General features: G+C 48.3%; 1 protein-coding gene across 1 annotated transcript in view; it reads right to left on the reverse strand.

The window, feature by feature from the left end:
* Mvb12b (multivesicular body subunit 12B) overlaps window positions 1-26,654 on the reverse strand; it is a 157,288-nt gene extending 130,634 nt beyond the window's left edge. The window contains exons 1-2 of the mRNA XM_075985937.1: window positions 26,302-26,654; window positions 13,066-13,188 (exon numbers count right to left, since the gene is read on the reverse strand). Of these exons, the coding sequence (XP_075842052.1) occupies window positions 13,066-13,188; window positions 26,302-26,376 (198 nt within the window). The 5' untranslated portion in view covers window positions 26,377-26,654. The remainder of the gene's footprint in view (window positions 1-13,065; window positions 13,189-26,301) is intronic.
* Between the last annotated feature and the right edge of the window lie 1,063 nt (window positions 26,655-27,717).

Consider the following 27,717-nt stretch of genomic DNA (forward strand, 5'->3'; position numbering starts at 1 on the left):
CATTGTGCTGAGTTTCCTTTTGCTATCGGATTTTCTAGTTTACTATGCTTTCTACAAAGACTCGATTCTCAATTAACAATAGTCTCTCTCTTTTTTATTTTGATTTTATCCTTGCTTCTTTCTATATATTTTTTAGATACTTAAGTCATGAGAGATATGAAGTGGTCAGATATACATGTTGCTAGAGTCCCCAGGGAAAGGGAGAACTTAAAAAAAACTATACACACAACGATCAGAAATATCCCAAACTTTTAAAGATGACTATAAACGCACAGATCCTAGACAAATAACTGACAGACAGGCTAATCTTAGGAAAACCATCAGGATGTTATAGCTAATGGGGGTGGTAAAATAATGAATGAACAAAGCCTCAGAAGCAGCATCACAGACAGAGGAGTCGATTCAAGAATGACAGCTGAGCTGGGCTGCGGTGGTGCACGCCTTTAATCCCAGCACTTGGTAGGCAGATGCAGGCGGATCTCTGAGTTTGGGGCCAGCCTGGTCCACAGAAAGAGTTCCAGGACAGCCAGGGATGCATAGAAACTGTATCGAAAAATCTTTTAAAAAAAAAATGACAGCTGATTTCCATAAGAAACAACACAAGCTGGAATATAATGGAGCTACATCTCCAACACCGTGAACAAAATGCTAGTAAGAATTCTACAGCAAAGGAGAACATCCTTCAAATAGTAGAGATGAAAGACTATCCAGGCATGCAAAAGATGAGACATTATGTTGCCAGCAGACAGCACAGGAGAAGTCCCCCTTCCAGGCCATGTTCTTCAGGTTGAAGGAGAGTCATGAGGTGAAAATTGGGAATACAGAGCAATAAACACAAGATATGGCACTAGAAGGAATTCACTATTTAAGTATTTTTATATAAGACAATAAAAATTTAAATAAAAACTGATAACCATGCATTGTGGGGTTTATGGCATACAGAGGGAAAATGTCCTGCAATCACAGCACCGATGCCAGGAAGGAACAAACCCTGTGCTGTCTGAGCGGTAGAGTGCCACTAAGAAGGTGTGGTGTGAACCCAGAGTAACGAGGAAGCAACAAACAAAGCCCTGGCTGCTCCCAGAGGACCCAGGTTCAGTTCCCAGCACCCATACTGAGGGTCACAATCATCTGCAATTCCAGTTTATAGGGAGCTGATGCCCAATTCTGGTCTCCACAGACACCAGGCATATACATACATGTAGGCAAGCACTCATACATATAAAATAAAATAGACAAATCCTTTTATTAATCTATATAGTAAGATAACAGAGAAAATAAAATGGGATAAAATAATTTAAAAGATGTGGGGACTGTGGGGGCTATAGCTCAGTGGTAGAAAATTTATCTGGAACAAGCTAAGCTCTGAGTTTATTCCCAGCACTGAAAGAAAAAAGGAGAAGAAGAAAGACACTCGGAGAAAAGGGGAGAGGAAACGGAAACGGTTTTTCTCTGCTGCTGTGGAAAACACCGTGACCAAAGTGACTTATGGCAGCCCGAGTGGCTTACAGTTCCAGAGGGGTTAGTGTCACTGCGGGGAGGCCGGCAACAAGCAGCAGACATGGCAGGAGCAGGCAGCTAGAGCAGCACCTTTAAGTAGAGAGAGAACTGATCGCAGGGTGAGGGTTTGTGGCACACATAGAGGGAAAATGCATCTCACAGCTGCAGTGACGCACTTCCTCCAGGAAGCCGTATGACCGCCAAGTGGACCAAGTGTTCAAATGCGTGAGCCTGTGGGGACATTTCTCATTCAAACCACAGAAACCAACAACAGCAGGGAAAGGGGAACAACAGACAATGAGCAAATTAGATGGAGTTAAACCCAAACACATCAACAACTACTTTCAGTGTAAATGATCTAAAGATGGAACAGTCAAATTGGATAACAAAACGTTCATAAGAATACCAGTTAATGGGCTGGAGAGATGGCTCAGCGGTTAAGAGCATTGCCTGCTCTTCCAAAGGTCTCGAGTTCAATTCCCAGCAACCACATGGTGGCTCACAACCATCTGTAATAAGACTTGGTGCCCTCTTCTGGCCTGCACTGTATACATAATAAATAAACCTTAAAAAAAAGAATACCAGTTAAATAAATATAGAGAACAGCATGGGAAGGATGATGCTTCAGACCAACCCTAGTCATAAGAAAGCCACTGATGCATGAAACACAACCCAAAGTGTTCTTCAGAACAAAACACTTTGACAGAGTCACTTCAAATGCTGAGGGCCAACCAAGAAGATCGGTATATCAGTTCTAATGTTTATGCACTCGACAACAGAACTCAAAATGCAGAAAGCAAGAACTACAAAGTACACAGACTAATTCGCAATTATGGTCAGAGATCCCAGTACTTGTCTCTTGACAATTAAAAAAACCAGACACACAGAAAATCAGTAGGAATATATAAGACATAAATGATACCATCAACCCACTAGGCCTCACTAACGCCAGCAGAAAACTCAGCTGTGATGAGAGAATATATGTTCAGATGTACTAGAGTATTTCCCAAGGAAGAGCGCAGTGCAGGATGCCAGACAACTGGGGAGAGAACGGTCTTTCACAATGCCACTCGCAGTGGGGGATGAGGAGCAGGTGAGAGCAAGGGACCTCAACTTAAGAACTGCCTCCACCAGCCTGGCCTCTGAGCATGTCGTGGAGCTTTTGAAACTGCTCATGATGGAGTGAGGCCAGCCTTCCTAACTCCTAACCATGGGCAGTCCATCTCTGGACAGGAGGACCTGGGCTGTGTAAGAAAGGTGACTGAGCAAAACAATCCTGTACAATAAAGAAACTTCTGGAGGCATCACAGTCCTTGACTGCAATCTACTACAGAGCTGCAGTACTGAAAACAGCCTGGTATTGGGCGTAAGAACAGACAGGAGGACCAATGGAAACAAATCAAAGACCCATATATTAATCCACACCTGATTTTTGACGCAAAAGATATCAAATGGAAAAAGGAAAGCATATTTAACAAATGGTGCTGGCATAACTGAATATTAACATGTAGAAAAAAAATAGACCTATATCTATAACCATGCACAAAACTCAAGTCCAAATGGATCAAAGAACTCAACATAAAGCCAACCACACTGAACCTTCATAGAAGAGAAAGTGGGAAGTACACTTGAACACATTGGCACAGGAGGCCTCTTCCTAAATATAACTCCAGCAGCACAGACACTGAGACAAACAATTAATAAACAGGTCCTCCTAAGACTGAGAAGCTTCTGTAAAGCAAAGTACACCGTCAACAAGACAAAATAGCAGCCTACAGAAGGGGGAAAAAAATCTTCACCAACCCATCAGACAGAAGACAGATTTCCAAAATATACAAAGAACTCAAGAAATTGGTCATCAAAAGATCACATAATCTAATAAAAAAATGGAGTATAGACCTAAACAGAGAACTCTCAACAAAGAAATCTAAAATGGCTGAAAAGACACTTAAGGAAATGTTCAACATCCTCAGCCATCAGAGAAATGCAAATCAAAACAACTCTGAGATTCCATCTTACACCTGTCAGAATGGCCAAGATCAAAAACACTGATGACAACTTATGCTGGAGAGGTTGTGGGGAAAAGGGAACACTTCTGCATTGCTGGTGGGAATGCAAGCTGGTACTGCCCCTTTGGATGTCAGTGTGGTGATTTCTCAGAAAATTAGTAAACAATCTTCCTCAAGACCCAGCAATACCACTTTTGGGTATATATCCAAAGGATGCTCAATTGTGCCACAAGGACATGTGCTCAACTATGTTCATAGCAGCTTTGTCTGTCATAGTCAGAACCTGGAAACAACCTAAATGCCCCTCGACCAAAGAATGGATAAAGAAAATGTGGTACATTTACACAATGGAGTACTACACAGCAGAAAAAAAGTAACAACATCTTGAAATTTGCAGGCAAATGGTTGGATCTAGAAAACATCATATTGAGTGAGGTAACCAGACCCAGAAAGACAATTATCATATGTACTTACTCATAAGTGGTTTTTAAACATAAAGCAAAGAAAACCAGCTTGCAAAACACAATCTCAGAGACCTTAGACAACAATGAGGACTCTAAGAGAGACTTACATAGAGCTAATCTACATAGAGGACTCTAAGAGAGACTTACATAGAGCTAATCTACATGGGAAATAGAAAAAGGCAAGATCTCCTTAGTAAATTGGGAGCAAGGGGACCACAGGAAAGGGCTGAAGGAAAGGGAGGAGGCAAGGAGGGTAGCAGAGAAAAATGTAGAGCTCAATAAAATCAATTAAAAATTAAAAAAAAAAGAAAGAAAGGTGGCTGAGCAAGTCAGGGGAAGCAGGTCAGTGCTCAGCGCTCCTCCATGGTCTCTGCTCCCTTAGAACCCCTGATGATGGACTGTCACCACTAAATAAACATTCTCCTCCTAGAAGCTTTTGGTCAAAGTGTTCACCACAGCAACACAAAGTAACTAGGACACTTGGTTAACATGTGACCTGTGCTAAGGGGTGTATGTGACTTAGACTTCATGACAGGAGACAGAGGCACTGGATGGGGGTGTGGTCAGTGTCTCTGAGAAAGGCCCTGGGGGTCGACTGGGAGTCCAGTTTAGGTTTGTCTTCCCCACCCCGCTGTACCCATATCTGGCTCTGACTGCCTTGATTACCTAGAAGGCCTGGGGCTCTGCACACGGACTACAGGACAGAACAAATAGAGCCTGCAGTCTATGTATAGCCTGGGATTTGCAGATGGTTTCATAATCATGGGCCACAGAGAACACACACAACCCATAAATGTTAAAAGTATCAGCTATCAGGTCTACAAGAGAAGGCGGCCAACACTTACTCTGGGTTCTCTGGCCACATAGAACCAAGCAAGTTGTCAAGAGTGTTCACATCTAAAAACTCCCCAAATGTGAAAACAAAATAGCACACAATGAATCAAAACACTGATCAAGGGAAAAATAAAAGGGTATTAGTTTGGTGAGTAAATTAAAATTCTCCATGACACAATCCTGCGTGGGGAAGGAGCGCAACCAGTGCTGAGTGCGGGAGGAAATTCTTACCAGAATGCGTGTGTGCTGGGTGAGGGGCAGGCCAAGTCAGTGGACAGAACTCCCCCTTAGATTCCAGGCTACTGAGTCTAAAGATGATAAGAAGAAAACAATAAGACAGAAAAGAGAAAAAAGAAAAATCAATGAAACTAAAAGCTGGGGCTTTGAGAAAATAAAATTGACAAATTCTAGACATTCTGAGGAGGGGGGAAAACAAAAAGCAGAGATGACGTCAATTATCATTATTGGGAATTAAAGAGAAATAAACAACAGATTTTATAAAAACTAAAAACAAAATAAGATAACATTATGAAGAATTTCTTGCCTGGACACTAGAAAACCTGATTGATTGGAAAATGTCTCGTTAGACATAAATTACTGATAGCCATCAAGAACAGCTAACACATGGGCTATAGAGACAGCTCAGCAATTAACAGCGCTGGTTGCTTTTGCAGAGAACCCAATTTAGTTCCCAGAACTCATATTAGGAGGCTTACAACTGCTTATAACTCCAGTTCAGGGGGCGGGGCTTCGATGCCCGGTAGCCAGCTACGTGTATATACACATTCAGGCCCACACACACAAGCACTCTAAAAATTATGTATCTGATATATAGATATATATAACATATACATATATAACATATATATATAATACATATTAGATTCTTTCTTCTATTTAACAACAACAAAAAAAACAGTGTTACAAACTATTTAATGTACCTGTGTATCTATGTATCGATCTATCTTGGAGGACTAGGGGTTGAACCCAGGGCTCTGTACGTGCTAGGCAAGAGTTCTACCAATGAGATACACTCTTAACAAATTACAAACCTTTCTTTATCCTAACCCAGAGAGTTTCCAATGGTAAATTCTACAATCATTTAAAGAAAAAAAAATACCACATTTACATTCAACATTTCAGAAAACCATAGAGTGACACCCTTCAACAATACCAGAGTCAGAACGATTCTAAGAACAGAAGCCACACTGAAGGCTTTTTCTCTAAAGTTGGAACAAGGCAAGGAAATCTGAATTCATAACTGTTAGTCAGTAGTGTCCTGGACATGCTAGCCAGTGCAATAAGGCAAGAAAAAAGAAATTGTAAAAGCATATGTGATAAGGAAGAAATAAAACTTTTCATTCATAGATAACATTGCTGTATATGTAGGCATTTAAAGAATGATCTTAAAAATCACAATTTAATGGGAATGCAGATGGACATCAAGCTACAAAAGTCAACTGTATTCCTATAAAAGAGAATAAAATAAGTAGCATTTTACAAGAGTATAGAAAATATGAGATAACTAAGGATGACTTTGACAAAAGATCTGCACAAATTGCACACTGCAAAAGAAAATGTAACAGAAATTTAAAAAGGTTTAAATACCATATTCACAGACCTAAAGACACAGAATCATAAACATATCCAATACCTGCAAACTGACCCATATATTAAAAAAGCTCAAATATAATCCCAGCAGAAAATTTGTGAACACTGATGTAAGGATTCTTAATGTCTATTAAAAATCAAAAGACCTAGGACAATGAAAGGTCCATTGAAGGGAGCAGAGTTGAGGACTGCCCCCTTTCAACAATGACTATAAAGCCGAGGTCACCAAAGGCCTGACAGACAGACAGACGTCACAGCAGTACAATCAGTGTCTACCAAGCAATTGATTTTAGATAACAGGGTTAAGATAATTCACTGAAGAAAGGATAATCTTCAAAGATTATAACACAACAAACAATAGGCTAACAAGTGACCTTTGACCTACACATCAAACCATATATAAAAATTAACTCGAAGGCTGAGTGGTGATGGCGCACACCTTTAATCCCAGCAGTCGGGAGGCAGAGGGAGGCGGACCTCTGTAAGTTCGAGGCCAGCCTGCTTTACAAGAGCTAGTTCCAGGACAGGTTCCAAAGCTACAGAGAAACCTTGTCTCAAAAAAACAAAACAAACAAACAAAAAAAATTAACTAGAATAAGTCACTGCCTTAAACATAAAAGCTACAGCCACTCCAGTTCTTAATATTAAGCACCGGGAAAGGAAAGCAAGTTTGCGCATGCTCACAGTGGCTTTGCTCTGAACAGCCCAGACTGGGGACAACTCAAACAGCCACCTCAGGTCAGCTGCACACAGACGGAATGCAGGACAACTCCTTAGACAAGCCAGAACTGCTGACATTCTCTACACTGGGCACGGGGAAGGTGGGGGAGTCAGGGAGGAAGAGAAGAGGGAAGTGATGATGGCTGCACAGGCCAGGGCTCCGATTCACCAAACAGTACACTTCAGATGCAACAGTGGTGAGAATTCTTCCCTGGGGAGGTGGAAACAACACACACTACACCTTGTAAGGCCACCCCGGGGGGCTGCTGAGTTTATTGGGCTAACTTCAGACCATGGGCAAAGGGTTATTTACAAGCACATGGGATCCAGAGGCAGTCACCCAGGAAGGTCTTCAGCCTTTGCTCTCTAGAAATCATGGTGCCCAGAAAGAAGGGCCATCCTATGTTCAGTGAAATTTCCTTCAGGGAAGAGGGGGAGATAAAGGTAGTATCGGCAGACTTTTCTTTTGGAGACACGAATTCACAAAGAATGACACAGAGACTTAATTTTAATTATGAAAGCTTGGCCAATAGCTTAGGCTTATTTCTAACTAGCTTTTATAAGTTAAATTCACCCATTTCTATTCATCTATGTGCTGCCCCGAGGCTCCTTTACCTCATCTGTCCATCCCGCCTCCCTACTTCCTCCATGTCTGGCTGGTGACTCTGCCTTCTTTCCAGCATCCTCTCTACCCCCAAAATACTGCCTAGCTATTGGCTATTTAGCTTTTTATTAAACCAATCAGAGTAATACACAGTGTACAAAAAGTTATTCTACAACAAGGCAGACCCAGAAAGAAAAAAAACAAGGTCAATGAAAATGGGTAAATATGGATTTCCTCCTCGTGAATTTCCTTGATCACATGTGCTGCTGTGGTAACCATGACGCTCTGTGGCACAGCATGAAGTGCACATGCAGGAAACACTCAAGAACACCGTGTGGCTAATGAAGGTGTGTTGGTTTTGTTTATGCTGCCTTTGTTTAACTCTGTGAAGCTGTGATTCTTTGCCTGTCTAAACAGCTGATGGTCTAATAAAGAGATGAACGGCCAATAGTGAGGCAGGAGCAAGGAGAGGCGGGGCTGGCAGGCAGAAAGGATAAATAGGAGAATCGAGGAATAAGAGGAGCAAGAGAACAAGGAGAGGAGGGCATCAGGGGCTAGCCACTCAGCTACACAGCAGCCACAGAGAAAGAAGGAAAGTAAGATATACAGAAATAGAGAGAGATAAAAGTCCAGAGGCAAAAGGTAGATGAGTTAATTAAAGTTAACCTGGAGGCAGGAACTGAAGCAGGGACCAAGGAGTAAGGCAGCTTACTGGCTTGCTCGCCACTGCTTGTTCAGCCTGTTTTCTAACAGAACCCAGGACCACCTCCCCAGGGTGGCATGTCCCACAGAGGGCTTAGCCTTCTCACATCAATCATTAATCAAGAAAATGCCCCACGGGGGCTTGATAGATGTGACTCGGTGATTAAGAGCACTGCGGGCTGCTCTTCTAGAAGACTCTAGATTCAATTACCAGCACCCACATGGTGGTTCAGAACCATCTGGAACTCCAGCTCTAGGGGATCCAACACCATCCTCTGGCCTCCTGGTACACAGACATGCATGTAGGCAAAATGCCCATACACATACCACGAGAGAGAGAGAGAGAGAGAGAGAGAGAGAGAGAGAGAGAGATGCCCCTACAGAATAGAAAGAATGCTCAGGGGTTAAGAGCACTTTGCAATGATCCTGTCAAGGACCCAGGCTCACTGCCCAGCACTCACACACAGGGAGCTCACAACCCCTGTAACTCAGGATGTCTCTGCTCTCCACCAACAGCACAGAAATTCATTCAGTCTTTTCTACATACATAGGAACAAAAATAATAAATAAACCTTTAAAAACAAAAAAGAAAGAGGAAATGTCCCACAGGCCAGTCTGATGGAGGCAATTCCTCAGTTGAGGGTCCCTCTTCCAGATGACTCTGGTTTATGTCAAGATGACAAAACCTGTGGCACAAAACCCACAACCATTTACACTAGATGGGCTGCAGTCTGCTTACCCGCCTCTGCCTTGCCCAGAGGCTGCACCAAGGCCCTTACCCATTCTGCCTTTGCTCTCCAGGCCCCTCCCACCTGGCTCTGCCCAGCAGTAGGACATGCTTGTTCCTCTTGAGAACCACGAGCCGAAAACCATCTTTTCAAGAGCAACCTGCTCCTAATCACTGATCACTGATCACAGATCATTTCATTAGACTCAGGGGCCTGGTTCTGAAACACGCTGGCGTTCCCAAACACCACGGGCAGAAGTACACACCACACCTGTGCCCCCTGACAAAGGCTGAGAGTGGTCGCATTTGTTCTTAAAGTGCATATAAATCCATAATTACCTCAAAACTTAAATTTCAATTTAAAAAAGAAAAATTAATTTCTCCGCCGAGCCAAATAATTGAGGTTTGTTTTTTGCAAGTCTGAGCAAAGTAAAGCAGATATTTCTGTGAGCAGAAGGAAGTATCAAGACACTGTTCGTCCTCCACACACACAACTGTCTGAGTGAGCCTTTGATCGACCCTGGAATGGCACGACAAGCTGGGGGGAGGGGGCGGTGATAGGGGTAGGAGAGGCCAAAAGAGAAGACAGCTCCTCCCCCGCAGCCACAGGAAGCCACAGTTTCTGACAGACTTCCTGAGGCAGCCTTGCTGGCCTCTGTACTCCTGACACCCAGTGTCAAGTGTGTCCCCTTCTCAGGAACAGGTCTGTCCCCAGACAGTTCACAGGAGTGGCCCAGATTCAAGCCACAGGAAACCTTTTTCCACATTTTCAATAAAACTTGGTTTAAAGTATTTTCTACCAAAACAAAAGAGGGACACCCGTGCCTTCATCAAAACAAGCTCAGCTCTGAAAAGCAACCAGCCTGTGAGAGAGGCTGTGGGAGCCCTCATTTCTTTGCTCAGGAACAGCCCCTTGCCAGCAGGGTGACACTGAGTGGGACAGAGGTAAGCTGTCCCTTATCGCCCACCTGCTACAGGTGTGGCCCAGGAGGAGGAGCACCTGTGGATTGGAGGTCTCCTGCCCTCACAGGGCCTCCTCCCACAACCTGGCCTTTCTAGAGATTTGAGCGGCAGCTCCGGTCAGTCCAGGGGGACAGGTGTGGCTCACGTGTTCCACTTGATGTCTACCACAGGCTTCAGGCAAGCGCTGGCTCCCCTCCTCTGGAGGGTTTTCAGTCCTTGAGCATTCTGGAAACACACAAGCCTTCTTGATCCTGCTTCAGTGCTGAACAGAGAGTTTTGTGTTTTGTGGGCTTTCTTTCATTTTATTTTTATTTTTCTGCTTTGGTGAGTGACAATTGGCCTCTCATTTGCAAGTTTCCAATTTTAAGCCTGTGTGTCCTTTTGATCCCTAAATCACCCAGCCACTGCCCAGAGGAGAGCCGTTCTGTCCCAGTGTAGGGATCACCCAGCCACTGCCCAGAGGAGAGCCGTTCTGTCCCCGTGTAGGGATCACCCAGCCACTGCCCAGAGGAGAGTCGTTCTGTCCCAGTGTAGCCATTGCACCCTCCATCCATCCAATGCTTCAAACACTGGCAGCCTGGGTGATTCTAAAGACGCCTGGGAGATACTGGGCATCTAGAAATTAGGCAGGACCAGCAGTTTTGAAGAAATGTTTTGTTGCCTAACTAGTTTCAACATTACTGAAAGGAAGGGAGATGAGAAGGGGGAGAAAGGAAGGAAGGGAGGGTGGGCAACTCACACACTGCACCGAGGCCACCACCAAGGCCGGCTTCCCAGCACACAGCAGCAGGAAGAAGTGAGAGCCAAACATCGGAAATGGCCCCCAACCATTCTCTGACAGTTGGATGTCAGACAGGCCCTGACCACTTGCACCCTCTCTCAGCTGGAATCTTTCCCGTTTGTGCCCAGGCCAGCTTGACACCTGACGGCCTTCCTGACAGGAAAGAGCTGCTCCTGATGTCACATCAGGCCTCACTCCCACCTCCCCCACTCTTCCTCAGAGGCACCCACTGAGTCTTCTCACCCCACTTCCCTCTCACTCTGCACCCAGTCTTGCTTCTGAACCTTTTCTACACTTTCTTGAGACCCACCCCAATCTCTGAGGACAGGTTCCATCAGCCTGTCCCTCCGAGACCTGGGCATGTGACAGAAACAGGAGGCTGTTTGTAGAAGACTGCACAAATGCGGACAATGAATGGGGACAGTTAATAAATGATCTTCAGTTCCCAGGTCCATCCAGAGAGAAAGGAAGTCATTAAATTACATTTCTATAAATGAACCGACGACATTTTTAGCCTCAAGCAACAGCAATACCTAGAAAGCCTTTCTATGGCAGCCTGCAGCCCGAGGCCAGCAGCATCTGGTGACTAAGAGTAGGAAGCTGGTCAGAGTCTCACTGTGTGAGGGAAGGAAGGGGTTAATCCTAGAGAGTGGTCTAGCCTCCAGCAGCCACAGGCTTACTCACCCTCTGGTCAGTTCTTGGAGCCTTCCCAAAACATTCCTGCACTCCTGTTGACTTAATATGGAACTCCAGATGAAAGAACGGGAAGTGCCTCTTCTCACCCTGCCCTCTCCACCTTTCCCCCTTGAACTCACGGCTCTTGGGAATGAGATGTTTATCTCATGAGAGGCCAAAGGCAAGAGAAGAGAGGAATACGCCCCTCTCCCGGAAAGAGCTCTTAGAGGAGCCTAGGGTCGTGTGCAGCCTGGGTAATTACACGCGCCCTAGCACAGCCTCTTGCCCTGCTCACCTTCCACTAAAATGCATGGTGCGACACGATGGTGAAATGTGCTTATTAATTTCACTCATCTGACACCATGCTCTCCTGCCCTGAGCTAGATGTTAGAAGAAAATGACAGGGATAGATTGTGCCCCTGTCAGCCTTCAGGAGACTTCCAGAAAGCCAAACTACCGAAGGTCATCTGGCGCCCACTAGCCAAGTGGTCTGAGTGACCCCAAAGGGGCAGCCAGAATGCTACAGATACTGATAGACAGAGAAGAGCAGGAAGATGTGAGACCCGGGCCCGGAGCTTGAGCCTCCTGCAATCCACGCAGTGGGCCTGGACGGTCCACCAGCAGACCGGGAGCCCCCAGCCCTGCCTGATGCACCATGTGCATCTCAGACCCAATTCATCAAAACACACTTCGGCTTCTCCCATCAGGGGCATTTTGATTAGCTTCCCCAGGAGTTCTAAGGGACAAAGCCATACCTAATGATTCTACTTCATGGAAAGACAGACATTCTAACTGGGCTTTGAAGACAGGGGACAGGCCAGATGCAAATCTTTGTCAAAAAAAAAAAAAAAAGGCGCCTGCTCTCATCCCGAGCGTCTCACTCACTCGGGAAGGGGAGTTTTTGCTTTCCTGGGTTTTCTTTGTTGTTGTTTTTAATGGGTTCCTCTTTTTGCAGCGAGGACCTGAGGTAGACTGACCAAAGAGGTTCTCAGTGGACTGATTTTGCTCACCACACTTCCCCGGGGAACATCCAGAAACATCTGGGGTGTTCTTCACCTCAACTAAGTAGAGGTCAAGGGTGCTGCACATAGACTCTGGCACAGGACAGCCCCATGACAAAGAGTTACCTGATTATTGGCCCCAACAATGGGGAGCCCTGCACAGGCTCCAGCTATGGCCAAGGACAACATGCTCAGAACATTCACACTGCTGGGATAATACAAGACAACCCCAAGGTCTTCTCTAAATCCTTTTCATGAAGCATCAAAACGAGAAGTGACTTTAGACATCAATGGGTCTAATAAAAGGGTGAAAAATAACCCAAAGCCAGTTATGGCCAAGGTCAGGAAATCATGCCCGCACTCATGGCTGCCTCCTCTGGCTGTGCCTTTCCTCTTCTGGTCACTCTAGTTCTTCCACCCAGGGACAGGTTCTTAGACAGAGAGCAGAGCCGACAAGCTGGCTCTGTGTCTTACCACATCATAGCCTGTCGGGGCTCGGTTCCGGGAAGCCACCACCCCCACTCCTGTGATGGGGTCCATTGGCGTCTCTGGTAAGGCTTCTGAGAGCTCTTTGACTTCAGGCATGGTGGCTTGGTCCTGGTTTGGAAAAGGAAACAGAGAGCACAAAATTCAAACTCGGCATTTAACATGACTGAGGGCAGCCTCGCAGACAGAATCCTGCGGCTGTCTACATTCCTCACCAGGGCCTTATCTGACCCTGAACTCAGATTAAGAATTCACTCACCACACCTCAAGCTGTTAGCGTGGAATGCTGAGGGCTTCCATCTGCTCCCAGGAGGTAATTTCAATTCAAACCCCAAAGTACATTACCTTATAGTCCAGGCCGGTCTTGAACTCCTGTCTCCTCCCAAGTGCTCATATTACAGGTATGTACATCTAGTTTTATACGGCACTCAGAATGGAACCCAGGGCTTTATGTAGGACAGACAAGCATGTTACCCACTGAGCTACCCGCCCAACCCCACATTATTCCTAATTCTACTCCCAACTGTCTGATTTCTGAACAGGGACCAATACTGGACGAGCCACCCCTAGCAAAGTCTCAAGTGCCCCCATATGGGGCTAGGCTTCCAAACGTACAGCCTATCCAGACAACTAGACATTTAGTAGACAACTTAACGAGCTCCAAAACCACAGAAGGCATTTGGGGCATGGGGCTCTGGACTCCGTATTTACAAGTTAGTGTCTAAACAAGAAGTTAAACCTTGGGAGCCCCTGCTTTTCCTCAACTGTAAAATGAGGTCTTGATCCACTCCCCAGCTGTTGAAAAAAACTAAGAGAAAGGATACAAAAGAAGGGCCCAGAGAGAACCATGACATACAATAGGTGCAGAAGGATATAAAAGAAGGGCCGGGGGAGGACCATGACACACAGTAGGTGCAGAAGGATATAAAAGAAGGGCCGGGAGAGGACCATGACACACAGTAGGTGCAGAAGGATATAAAAGAAGGGCCGGGAGAGGACCAAGACATACAGTAGGTGCAGAAGGATATAAAAGAAGGGCCGGGGGAGGACGACACACAGTAGGTGCAGAAGGATATAAAAGAAGGACCTGGAGAGTTCCATGACACACAGTAGGTGCCCAGAAGGATATAAAAGAACCCAGAGAGCTCCATGACACACAGTAGGTGCAGAAGGATATAAAAGGGTCCGGAGAGGACCATGACACACAGTAGGTGCTCAAAGGGATATAAAAGAAGGGCCCGGAGAGGACCATGACACACAGTAGGTGCAGAAGGATATAAAAGGGCCCATGGCACACAGTAGGTGCCCAGAAGAAAAGCATGTGGACTGGAAGGCTTAAGAACACATGGGGCCTGGCTTGGGCCAGAACTAGGAGGCACCACGTACTAGAGGTCTGGCCCATTTCTTTGTCTAGTTCAGCCGCCCCTGGGTCAGAAGCAATCCTAATTCTCACTGGTCACTTGGATGAAAAGAAAGGATCTGGAATTACTACTCTGCTGCTCGCTGCTTCCGCATAGGACCAGCTGAGGAGGCTGGCGCAGCGTGGAGAGCAGCGGGCGTGGCTCAGTGTCCCTGCCCCGGAAACCAAATATAAAGAGCAACACCTGATGCAGGACTTTTACTGGGCGGGCGGTGGGAAAAGAACAAATAAATCCCACCTCACTCTACAGCAATTAAGTCCCACTGGCAGCAGTGCTCTCAACGCTGGCTACAGTTTCAAAAGCAAACCAAACATCCTGCCTAAGGAGGCAGCAGGAGGCAGATGGCACTGGCCACCCCAAGTGAGCCTGCCCCACAGGAACCACCAAAATACTACGCAGGTCACCCATTTAGTCAGCAGAACCCACAAAACACCCCAGAAACAAACTTGTTTCTAGAGAGGGTTTGGCAGTACCTGGCACCCCTACCTTCTTAGCCGAGTTACAGAGTTATATTTTATTGGCTTATACCAAAAACCAGCTTCCAACAGCCGAGGGCAGAAGGTGGAGACATGCCACACCACCATATTCTTTCCCAGTTCCAATGTTCATTGTCTAGCAAGTTTCATCTCTAACAGCGCCGGGCTTAGTGCGCTTACACCCAGTAGGTATTAAGCAAATATTTACCAAGTGATTCCACATGTGTGACCCCAATATGGGTTTAGGGTTAAATACCTGCACCTGCCCAATCCAGAGCAAATCACTAAACAAAATGCCTCTGCCCCTGAAAAATCCTGTATTATGGGGAACATAAAAACCACAAGGCTGCAGTTTGCAAAATATTGGTACCTGCTGTCGGTTACCAAAAATGCTTTGCAATTAGCAACTCATTAGCAGAATGTACGAATCCTGCCAGTGTTAAATATCATGCTGTGAATTTAATAAAAAACATGTGAAACAAAAAAATTTAAATACTACTGCCTTTACTATAAAAGAGAAAGAGGGACAGAGAATGAAAACGAGAAAAAGAAATGAAAGGAAGGAGAAGGATGGAAAAGGGGAGGGAGACAGAGATTAGGGGGCACACAAGGAAGATCTCATTGGCTGGGAGATGCACGGTCTGGGGTGGCAAAGCCCTCCACAAGGCACGACGACAGGGGTTCTCTTATTTGACACATACTGCCAATTGCAGGCAGACGAGTGTACTTGCAAGGGGAAATACTGCTCCCACAATGCACCCGGGGAGGCACCCAGCAGCAGTTTCCAAAATGGCTGCAGACGGCCTCCAACTAAAGCGGACAAAGAGCTGGGCCTCAAAGCGCAGGAGCCCAGCCTGCCCAGCCCACAGCAGGTCTGGCAGGGGCAGCAGTCGTCTCCATGCTCCCCCCCCCCACCTCTCTCCCCTGGTTGCCGAGTTCCTGTGCCCTGGGGATCAGGGCAGTCTTTGTGCCTCGGAGACAAATGGCTGTTGCAGGGGCTGTTCCACTTGGCGGTGGGGCATGGCCACCACCAGCCACGGGGCCTCTTAATGAGAAACGCCCAAGATATCCATGGCAGAGGCCATCGCTCAGAGTGGCTTGCCCTGAATTACATATTTCTGACTGCAAATTACTTTTAACAGCATCTCTGCCGTCACTTCGATTGACCTCCTAACAAAAGGCCATTTATCAACTTGCACTCCAAGTTTCCTCAGGCTGCTTGGAGCCTCCCGCCAGAAGGGAAGGCGCAGGAGCAGAACAGCACCCTGCCACCAGGGTCGTGGGCCAGGCCTCTGACAGGAAGAAGAGGGGCCATGAATGTGAGCCTAATAGCGGGAGAGCAAGGGAGCATGTATTTAAGAACATCACTGACCTGCCAGGCAGGAAGTGACAGGGTAAATACAAAAGGCCTCCCTGCAGCAACTCTTGTCCCCCCTTAGTGGCTCCTCAGTCATGTGAACAAATCCCTGTTAAGTTTGTACAGAACTCTGCAAGTTGGCTGAAACTCACCTCCGAGCAGGAGGGCCCACCAAGCTAGCCTTATTCTGAATAAGGGAAAACTGAGGCTTGTTCCCATAGCCCGGCAGCCGGCAGCTGCGCATCCTCCTCAGTCTAGCCTGTGCTGTTTCACTGCACAGAGACCAACATCCTGCCCGAAAGGGAAAGCAGTCTCAACACTAATTATATTTTAAAATGCCAAAGCGCTTCTTTCTCTGGCCATAGCTCAATAAGTCAAGCAAAGGGGAAGAAAGTACAGAAAGATAAAAGTAACCTGGGATTAATTTTCCTCACACCTCAGTTTCGAGATTCAACATTCCCCTCATAAATAATTTACAACAATAAAAATGAGCTAAGGCCATGTTTGTGTAGGACAGAGGTAAATTCAGGCCTAATGAGGGAGACCTGAGCTCGGCACGGGGGAATGGGTTGATCTATGGCCTAGTGCGGGCAGGATCCACAGCACACAGGGGCTCCATTACCAAGCACAGCAGCATGGCTAACCTGGAGGAAGGGAGCCAGAGGCAAGCCTGTGCCGTCCAGCTACAGACGCAGAAAGGTGTCCACAGGGAAAGCCAGAGTGCCCTCCTATTTGGGTGACTAGATGGCAGATACTGAGCCAATCTGAAACCTAGTGGGTTCTCAACACAGGCCAGGTAAGGAAGTTCAGTGTTGGGCACGTGGTGACCGTGACCTTGAGCTCTTCTCCACCTGTAACCTTCCAAGCCATCAGATATCGTCCCCAGTGACTTCTCCTGAGTGGGGGCACACGGTGTCTGTCGGATCATTCCCAGGCTGAGGGCTGCAGAGCCCTGCTCCAGGCATCTGTTCCTGTTTCCCTGAGAGAACTCTCCGAGACAAGAGAGCAAGGCAAGAGTGTGTGCACGCACAGCACAAGGTGAGTTGAGTCTGGTCTTTCAAGAGAGGGGGGTCTTCCCCCTCCACACCATGCTAGATGTGTTTACAAAGGAAGATGGCCAGGAGGAGGTTTGGCCCCCCCACAGCGTGGCACCTCAACAACACTGTCATCCCAGGCTCACAGGGAAATGAGCTTTAACTACGGTGCCCCTTCACAGTGTAGTGGGCAGACGCTACACTGCTCCCTTGTAGCTGATCAAAGAATTACCACAACCATGCACATAATCCCTAAAAGTCAGCAGTTCTGGGTTTAACTGATGCTGCTCATTGTTTCAGAATCAAAGGCTGCCTCCAGCCCCAGCGAAGTGCCTGCAGCACGCTGAAAACTCAGGGGAACTTTGATATCATCTCTGTTTAATTTCCACAGCCTTAGTGAGCCTGGGGTTTATCTCGTTTTATCAACTCCAGTACTGAAATCAAAACCCAGCTAACAACACACAGCCCCTCCACAGAGGCCTTCCAGCAGTGGGGAGTGGGCTGGGGAGTTTAAAGTGTTTTCCAGAGCAAGGACTGCAGGGGGCAGGAGCTGCTGCCTTCAAAGGAGGCCTGGCCTCCCTGCCATCCTGGCCTCCCCGCAGAGAGCATGGGCAAGGCTGCTCAGAAGCAGCGCCAGCATGATCACATATCTTCTGGAAAGAGTAATTTCAAAGTACTGGGGGGGGGGGGGGGAGCAGGTTAAACTGGCTGACTAATTGAAATGGCAAAAATCAGTGGGTTAATTAAGTCCCTGCAGAAGGATGAACTGTGTTCAGCTTGCTTGGAGTCCAAGCTCAAGGGCATCAAAAACACAAACTGTCTACCTATATCCTGCTGCACAAGGGCAAACTCTTTCCCCAGTGAAGCTGCTACTACAACCAGGTGTCCTCAGACAGGGAGGACTCTGCAACTCTTTCCCAGTGGTAGGGTCGTCTCTGGGACCTCCCAAGCATCAGCATCTTTCTGCAAGGAAGAGAAAAAGGACACAGCCCTATCCTGGAGAAGGTAGACTATGGCTGGACCTCCCCATCACACACCACACCATACAGAACAGAAGTACAAAAACCTGCCCCACGTGGAGGCTTCAAGCTGAGACCAGCACCATGCAGCACCCAGAACAGAGCACGGCCAGCAATCAGGTCCCTGAGAGGGATGGTGCACACTGAGAGGCATCTGCTGGGGAGCCCCACAGAGGACCTGCTCTACCTGACCCTTGGTCTATGCACAGCTAAGTTGGTGACCATCAGAAGTCAAATCCATGGGCCACTGCTGTTGGACAGTCGAGGCAGCAGGCCACTGACTATGGGGAGGGCTGTTCTGATACCAGAAATGATGACAAATATTTTTCTAAGCTCTCCTGGGACACAGAATTTTCCAGCTAGGAAACAATGGTGAGCCCTTCCTTTTCCCCCAGGAAAGCTGAGTTTTTCCTAACAGAAGATTCTGGTACACAAATGCATCAGTTCAATCAGACCATTCTCAGATTTATATTAGTCATCTGAAGACCACATGTAGCTCTCATAAAGCACACGAATGTAGGATGGAGCTTCCCAGCCACTACCCAGACAAAGCCGCTAAAGAACATGCTCTACACAGCCCAGAAGCAGGTTGTGCACATGTCCTGGAACCCACTCTACACAGCCCTGGAACCCAGCTCCACACAGCCCTGGAACCCAGCTCCACACAGGCCTGGAACCCAGCTCCACACAACCCTGGAACCCCAGCTCCACACAGCCCTGGAACCCAGCTGGAAGGCAGAATCCACTAGGACACAGGTGAGTCTCATTCTGCCTGGTTTATGATCACAGGAAATCAGGGCTGATCATGTCCATTACCATCGAGTCTAGACTGGTGTGCCATATTAGAGATCCCAATAGAGGAAAATGCCCAGCAAACACAATAATCCTAGGAGGTCCCAGGAGCAAGGATCCTTTTATGTTTATGCCACAGTATAAATGAGTCATACCGCTGTCTGATGGCCAGCGTAAGTGGAGGAGAAATGCCGTGTTACCTTACAGCCCGTATCCTTTCTGGCTTTCCCGTCTTGAGTGTTTCTCTAGGACATTCATCAGTCTAATCAGTCCATCTGACAGCTGACAGCTTCCACAAGAGCCTTCCGGTTCTCTCCTAAGACTCAGGGGTGTATCTGGTAACCTACTAGCCGACTTCACCTGCATATCCCATTGACACCCCCAACCTGGCTCACAATCTTCCGCCTCCCCACTAACAGGGCAGACATCTGTGGAGAGCTAGGACGAAGGATATTCTCCTACATCTGGCAGCAAGGGTCTTCTGACTTTCTGATGGCAGCTTGGACACAGGAGTGCCTCCTGGGTAGCTGCTAATACTGACAGCCCTGAGCCCTATACTAGAAACAGACTCCAGAGGGCTGCCAGGGACTTGGGCAAGGAGCCTAAGAAGCTGCATTCTCACGGGATCCCACCTGATCAAACAGCTGGTCACCACCTGCAGTTCAAGAACCCCATTGCAGGCCCTTATTACATGTTTGATAAGACGGAACGAACTTGAAGGTGACCCTCCTTTGAGAAGAATCTCAGAATGGGTTCCCCAGCCTCTCCCTCCCATCACAGGTCAGCCAAGAGTACTCAGCTTCTCGCTCACCCTACCCCGCCATTCAACATCCCAGGCATCCCTCGAATATTCCTGAGCCTTCTCCAGTTACCCATCCAGACAGGTGCCAGCACCCAAAGATCTAATATCATCCTTAGCAGGTGGTTTTATCATACTCATATGCTCATGAGAACAAGTGTGAACAAAGAGGCATGCACACTCAGACTATGCACTTTCCTCACACTGTTCAAAGGTGTGCTAAGTGTACCACAGAGCCATGCTCATACTAGGTGCTCAATACATGGCCTACATATGGATAAAGAATGAATGAACGAGGTTCTTGCCTTCTCAAATACTGCCCAAGTTTCACTGGATTAAGGAGACTGCAGTAGAAGCAAACTTATCTGTCCCCTTCTGATGGGACCCCAGGCAGGGTCACTGATGTCCTGAAGGACAACCTCAACCACAGAAGTACATACCTGTGGAGGGAGGAAACCCTGCAGTCTTCTAGACTTTTCTAAAGTGGATCTCAATGCAATGGTGATGGATGAGGGCCTTGCAGGGGCTAAAGCTGTCCCAGCTGGCTGCAGGGAGACTGTCCTAAGGAGCTTGTCCATCAACAGCAACCTCACTCCCAACCCACGCTCTGGGTCTGGGGTAGGCTGGATAATGCGAACTGGGAGAAGCTTTACAATGCTGAGTGGCGGCAACAGACGAGATGTGAACCCAGGCTGCAGAGAATCTCCCCAAGGCAAGGGGCTGCAAATGAGGGGGCACCTCCTTTAGAGGGAAGAGCTGTCTCCCTAGAAAACAGACGGTGGGGATGGTACAAGTTTCGAAGACACTGACAAAGACACAATGGTATGAACAAAGAGCGACTTCTGGGGGCACAGCAAGCAGCAGATGGGCTCTGAAAAAAAGTTTATGAAATGTCAAAACAAACAAACAAAGTCCAACTAAACACAATTTTTAAAAAAATGGTACCAGGTATGGTGCACACCTTTAATCCCAGCACTCAGGAGGCAGAGGCAGGCGGATCTCTGTGAGTCTGAGGCCAACTTGGTCTACAAAGTGAGTTTCAGAACAGCCAGGGCTACACAGAGAAATGTCTCAAAAAACAAAACAAAAGGAAAACGACACTGCTGTCCAGTCCATAGGATAAGGTGCAGCTCCAAGGCCAAGGCAAGCCAGCGGTCTAAAGCAAAGTATGCCAGGACTCAGCTATGTTTCTCCCACCTACATGAGTTCCTTCAAATCTCCCAGGCCCCCTTACGTTATCAGTCAGTGTAGGATGGCCAGCAGAGCATAGTAATGGAGAAGGCACAGCTTTCAAGTCAGACCAGAATGCCAGCCAACGCTCAGACACTCACAGCTGTGTGGCTCTACACAAATCATTCAACTCAGGCCTGAGTTTTCACCACATGAAGCCAGAGTAGTAGATACATTTTCTCTATGTAATTATTGTGTGAATAAAACAATCAGAATTGCATCAGAGGACACAATCAACAGAGTAAAAAGACAACTCAAAGGCTGGGGGAAGATATCTGTCAACTATATCTGCTCACAGATACGTGATGAGGGGTCCTATGAAGAACAACAGCTCAACAAAAGTCAACTCACGCGTTTGTTAGTGGGAAAACGGGAACAAACATTTCTCCATGGGTGAGCTACGCATGGACTGTGCATGGCACAGGAAAAGATGTTCAACTAGGAAGTCCATCAAAAATGCAAGTTAAAACCCAACCACAGTGAAAAATACTCAGGAGGCAGAAGCAGGTGGATCTCTGTGAGTTTGAGGCCAGCCTAGTCTACAGAGCTAGTTCCAGAACACAGAGAAACCCTGTCTCAAAACACCAAAAAACAAAAAACAAACATACAAACAAAAAAGTTTCCATATGATCCATTTCTAGCCATATACCACAAAGAATTGAAACCAGAGTCAGAGCAGCCTTATTCAATGGCCAAAACATGATGAATGGGCAAATAAAATACAATCAATATGTTCAATCAACATTCATTCAACCCTCAAAAGGAGGGAAAATCTGATCCACACCGTAACGTGACAAACTGTGAGGATACTGTGCTAAGTAAAATAATGCAGCCAGAAAAAGTTACACATAGCAGCATTCCGGTCCATAAGGCTCCCAGCACGGTCTTCCCCAGGGAGACAGAAAGTGGAATGGAGGCTGCCAGGAGCCGTAAAAAAGGGACATGGGGAGTTGTTTAATGATTTCAATTTTGCAAGCCAAAAAAAAAAAAAGTCTAGCAATTAGGTCTGGAGAAATGATTCAGCCTTGAAAATACAGGATGACCCGAGTTCAGCCCCCAGAACCCAAGACAAAAAGTCAGATGGAGGTGGGTGGGTGGTGCTGGACAAATGGCTCAGCTGTAAAGAGCACTAGCTGCTCTTCCAAAGGATCTGGGTTCAATTCCTAGCACCTACATGTTGGCTTACAGCCATCTGCAACCCCAGTTTCAGGCGATCTGATACCTTCTTCCATCCTCTACGGGCACCAGGCATGCACACAGTGTACAGACATACATACAAAGCAAAATAAATACACGTAAAATAAATTTTTAAATAAATATATAAATAAAAAGCCAGAAATGGTAACCCATGCTTGTAATCCCAGTGCTGAGGAGACAGAGATAGGAAGCTTTCTGGACAGCCTAGGCCAGCCTGGCCGATTATCATAAACTCAGACCAATGAGAGACCCTGCCTCAAAAAACAATGCGGAAGGTTCTGAGGAATAGCACCTGAGGCTGACCTCTGACCTCCACACAAACACAGAAAGAGAGAAAAAGAGAGAGAGAGAGGGAGAGAGGGAGAGAGGGAGAGGGAGAGGGAGAGGGAGAGAGAGAGAGAGAGAGAGAGAGAGAGAGAGAGAGAAAAGTTCCACAGATCAGTTGCACAATTATGTCCTAGTTACTGCCACCAATCTATACACTTGCCCCTGGCTAAGTTGGTAAAGTTGTTGCTGTCCCCACTTAACAATTTTCTAAGTGTCTAGAACTGTGGGTCTCAGATCTCAGCAGACATAGAACACTCCAAATGAGCTTACTAAGTGTGCAGGTTCTGGGGTCCCTTTCCTGGACATTCTGCCTCAGTGAAGTCTGGAAATGAAGCCCTGGAGTCTGCATTTCCATAAACTTCACAGGCTGGCTTGGCTCATTAAGAACTTACGTATGGGACTGGAGAGATGGCTCAGGGGTTAAGACAATGTACTGCTCTTGCAGAGGACCCACATTTGGTTCCCAGCACCTGTGTTGGCTGGCTCACAACCCCCCTCGAGCTCCAGCTCCAGTTCCAGGGGCTCCAACCCCCTCTTCTGGCCTCCATGAGTACCTGCACGCATGTATACATGCCTATACACCCATACAGATAATTTAAAATAAAAATAAATCTTAGACTCTCGTATGGGCCAGGACGATGGTTCAGCAGCTCAAGGAACTTGTTACTGAGTCTGCTGACCTGGGTTTGATCCCGGGGCCCACATGGTGGAAGGAGTGAACCAACTCCTAATGCTGTCCTCTGACCTCCACACACGCCACCCTCGCCTGCTATCAGGCACAAAGCTCATCTTTAAAAAGATCATGTACTTTTCTCCTTTATGGGCCATAGGGGCACTCTTTTGAACATTCTGTCAGTATCTAGTTTTTTAATTTTTTTAAAGAGTGGATGTGGCATACGCACACATGCCTGATTCTATAGATAAAAAGAATACAGGAACACACTGTTTTTACTGAGTAAGCTAGAAGGCAATAGAGGGTCCTCCTTCCCCAGAAAAGCTAAGATACTGAGCTCCTGTGTGTGGCCCTGGGATCTGGGCCCATGGGGCTCTCATATTTCTGCCAGGACAAGCTTAGCATCTCGCCAGGAGTGTGTCAACTAAACCAAACACTGCCCACAGGGTGTCCAGGACAAGGGAGGTGATGTCACACACCCTGCTGGTTGGTGGCTCTCCTGCCAGGCCCCTAGAGTGAGGGACTGACTTAGACCCCTGCTCTGCAGACAGCACTGGGAAACCACAGTTCCCTGGAGCAGCACAGTAAGGTGAAGGTTGAGGAGAGCCCCAGGGACAGAAAGCAGTTTGTTGTAGGCATCCAGTGGCCCCGCACCACCAACTGCCAAAGAGGGCTCTGCTCACCATCCACAGCCAGTAACCGTGTCCTCAGCCAACCACACCCAGCCATGCGGCCATTCGCCACCTTCCTCATCCCAACAGCACTTGACACTTTCCGTCCTCAACTGCAGCGCCATCATTGTGTGGCTGTGTGGTGAGGCCACTGCTCTTGGACATGAAGCACGGAGCACTCCTAGCTGGACACAGCAGAGGGACCCACACCACGTGGCTTCTGATGCCCTCAGGCAGCTCTGCCATGACATGGACAGAAACTCAATGTTGGGACTCTCCCTTACTCCTCAAGCGTTGAGAGGGCATTCAGCCATTGCGTTCACATGGCCGCGTGGTCTTGTGACACGTGCAAAGTCAAGATATCCCTGAATTCTTTTTCTGGTGGGGCCTGACCCCAGCAGCAAATCATGCAAGCATCTGCTGAGTGCTGGCTCGCACTTAATTTTCATGAGGCTCTCCACCTCTTGAAAGGTCAAGTGCCTTCCTGATTGATGATCCATATGGGGTAAGTATTATTTGTAAGCCACTTTTACAATTAAGAAAATGGGGATTGCAGAAAGAAAGAGGGCTTTACTAGGGTCACCTACGGTCTAAAGAGTGGGACAAAACTCAACCGGAGCCCTCAGACTCAAGCCAAATCACTATACCAATAGCTTCCTATTGCCCTGAGAAGGTCGTTCTTATGCCTGCAAACAGGCACTGGAAAATAAACTAAGTAACCAAATGTCTAATAGTAACTGCTAACTGGGCTAGCGGACAGAGCTCAGTGGCTGAGCTCACCCATTTGCACAGGTTTGATCCTGGGCCCCTGGAAGGTTACTAACTGCTTTTACTGGTAACTCACCACACCAAGGCAGGCCCTATGTTAGCTTCTCATGCAACGCTTCATTTCTACCCACCAGAACCCTATGACAGACTCATTAGCTTCAGTCTACATACCAGGAAATGGCAGCACATTAAAAAAAAAAAAAAGCCAGACACAGGCAGGGTCTCATTCTAAAGCCCCTGATTTAACCTCAGTGAAATAATCTTGAAGTGGTCAAGGTCCACAAACATAGGCACAGCAAAGGTCGCTAGCCTGTATCAGGGACACAGTACCAGAGAAAGGGAGGGACGATGAGGAGACAAGGTGATGCTATTATACTCAATGAACCAGCCACCACGGTCAATCAACCTCCGTGGGTCTTGGTGACCGAGCCTTTGCAGAAGCCCCGATTCTCAGAGACTCACTTAAACACTGAGTGTGGCACAATTCCTCAAAGCACCCCCAAGTGATTTCCCAGTTGGCAAGAAAGGTGCCACCATCTCTGGTAACTAACCCCCGCCTACTCGGAGTTTGTCATTTACTATAGGATTCTCCGGGGCTTATCTTCTAACTTTTCTAAGGCAACTGATAAGATTTGGCAGTCCTGGTAAAAGGAGACAGGATCCAGCCAGCTGTCGGGAAACATTCTCTCCAAGAAGGCACCACTAAAGACAAAGGCCCTGAAAGAGGAGCCAATGTGGCTGAAATTCAGGCGCTCTGGGTCTCACGTGGGGGCAGGGAGAAGGGGCAATGGTCATTTGCCTTGGGCCTGCCTGTTGTTTTCTCCCTTGTCTTACTGAACAGGTCCTGGTGGTCAGGGCACAGAAGAGAGATAGGCTGGTAGCTCAGGGACAGCTGTGTGCTGAAGACAAAGGGAACAAAGATGCTCCTGGGTCTACCTCATTCACAGTTCCTGTCTCTGAGGATGTGGTCCCTGGTGCTGTGCCAAGCAGCCCCTTTAGGCCTCACCTGCCCTCATTGCAAGAAGAGGTTGCATCAACAAGCCCACCGTGCTTCCTGGATGGCTGGTCACCTTGCAGACAGGTGCCCTACAGTTTGGGTACCCCCAGGTAATGATGCCTGAGGGTCAGGTGCGTGCTCAACCGCACCCACGTGACAGCAGAGAGCCGGACCCCAGGCCAAGCGAGTCCAGGGAACTGTCCCTAGTGTGTGCCCCCGTGAAGCCTGTCGCCCCTCACCTGGCTCCACCCTCGGAGCGGGGCTGCCACTAGAGTCCCCAGCTCGCTCCAGCCTCAAGGCCGAGCCGGAGCCTCGGGAGCCTGCAGCAGCGCGCCTGGCGGAGGCCGCCCTCCCGGGCCTGTCCCCACGCGGGGCCGGGCACGCAGCCCGCAGGCCTGGGCCCGGCCGGCTCCTCCCGCGCCCGCCCGCCCCCGCCCGTCCTCCCGCGCGGGCCTCACTTAACTGTTCCCCGCTGGGGCGGCGGCGGCTGCGGCGGCGGCGGGTCCCGGCTCCGTCTCACGCAGAAGCAGCTTCTCATCGCCCGGGCGGCGCGGGAGGAGCCGGGCCCGGGGCCCAGGCGGCTGCAGCGGGCGCCGCAGCTCGAGCGCAGCCTCCCCGGGAGCGGCGGCGGCGAGGGGCGGGGCGCGGCCTGGCGGCGGCGGCGGCAACGACGGCGGCAGCGGCGGCGAGGGCCGGGGCCGGGGCGGGAGGGGCGCGCTGCCTGCAGCGGAGCCGGGAGCGCACCGCCCTGTGGCCCCCGGCGCCCTCGGTCCCCGCCCCCAGTCGGCCTCCACTCGGCTCCGCTAGGCCTCGCCGTCCCCTTCGTCCACCGCTCAGCTCGGCCGGCCGTAGGTCCCTGGAAGACGCTCTGGCACCAGGCCTGCAGGCCCGGAGTGGCCCTTTCAGGGACACCCTCCCACCTGGCCCTTGTAGGCTTGACTGCACCCCAGGGCAATCCCCTCTGCTCTTTCCACTGCCCGGCTGGCCTAACGTGGCGGCGCAGCCGGGGCCTCAAACTGACCCCAAGCTCAGAGCAGGTCTCAGCTCGCCCCTCTTGCTGGGCGAATGATTTACCCACAGAGGCCTGGGGGCAAGCCTTGAGGAGACATCTAGATTAGGATACCTGCCCCTGCAGTGCCTGTGAAACCTTACAAGAAGTCACAATGTAATGGAGCAGAGCCCTCAGGCTGGACAGAAAGGCAGCAACAGCCTTTGATCCCTGAACCACCTCCCCCTACACAGCCAGGCCTGCAGCCCTGAAGGGGATGTGTGCTAACTGGACATTTAAAATCATACACAGTAGCCAGCTTGATTTGCTCATGCACCAAGACTCATAGTTACACATCCCAGGCTTTTCCAGAATAGCCAGATCCTGAAGCTAGTGTGCCAAGCACAAGTGTCTGTGGAGCCAAAGATCCCGTGGGGATAATATCCAAATGTGTGCATGCATTCCAGGCATCTGTGCCACCCAGAAACACCATAGGTCTACATGGATGGATAACAAGTCCAATCACGCCATGAGGGAACAGACAATCTATGTTATTAAGCTGCTACAAAGCCCGGTGTGGTGGCGATCGATTGCTTTTAATTCCAGCACTCATGAGGCAGAGGCAGGCGGGTCTCTGTGAGTTTGAGGCCAGACCTAGTCTACATAGTGAGTTCCAGGACAGCCAGGGCTTCGTAGGGAGACCCTGTGTCCAAAAATAAAGACAAAACAAAACTGCTACAAGGAAAAAGAAAAAATAATGTATCTCCAGGTTCATCATAACCCTGATACCAAGATCCAACAGAGATTATGCCAAAGAACACAAGTGCGGAGCACTGTCCCTAGAGAGCGGGATGGGTGCGCTTTGATAAAAGGTGTTTGCTATCTAACAAA

This window comes from Microtus pennsylvanicus, chromosome 9, assembly GCF_037038515.1.
Source record: "Microtus pennsylvanicus isolate mMicPen1 chromosome 9, mMicPen1.hap1, whole genome shotgun sequence".
Lineage (NCBI taxonomy): Eukaryota > Metazoa > Chordata > Mammalia > Rodentia > Cricetidae > Microtus > Microtus pennsylvanicus.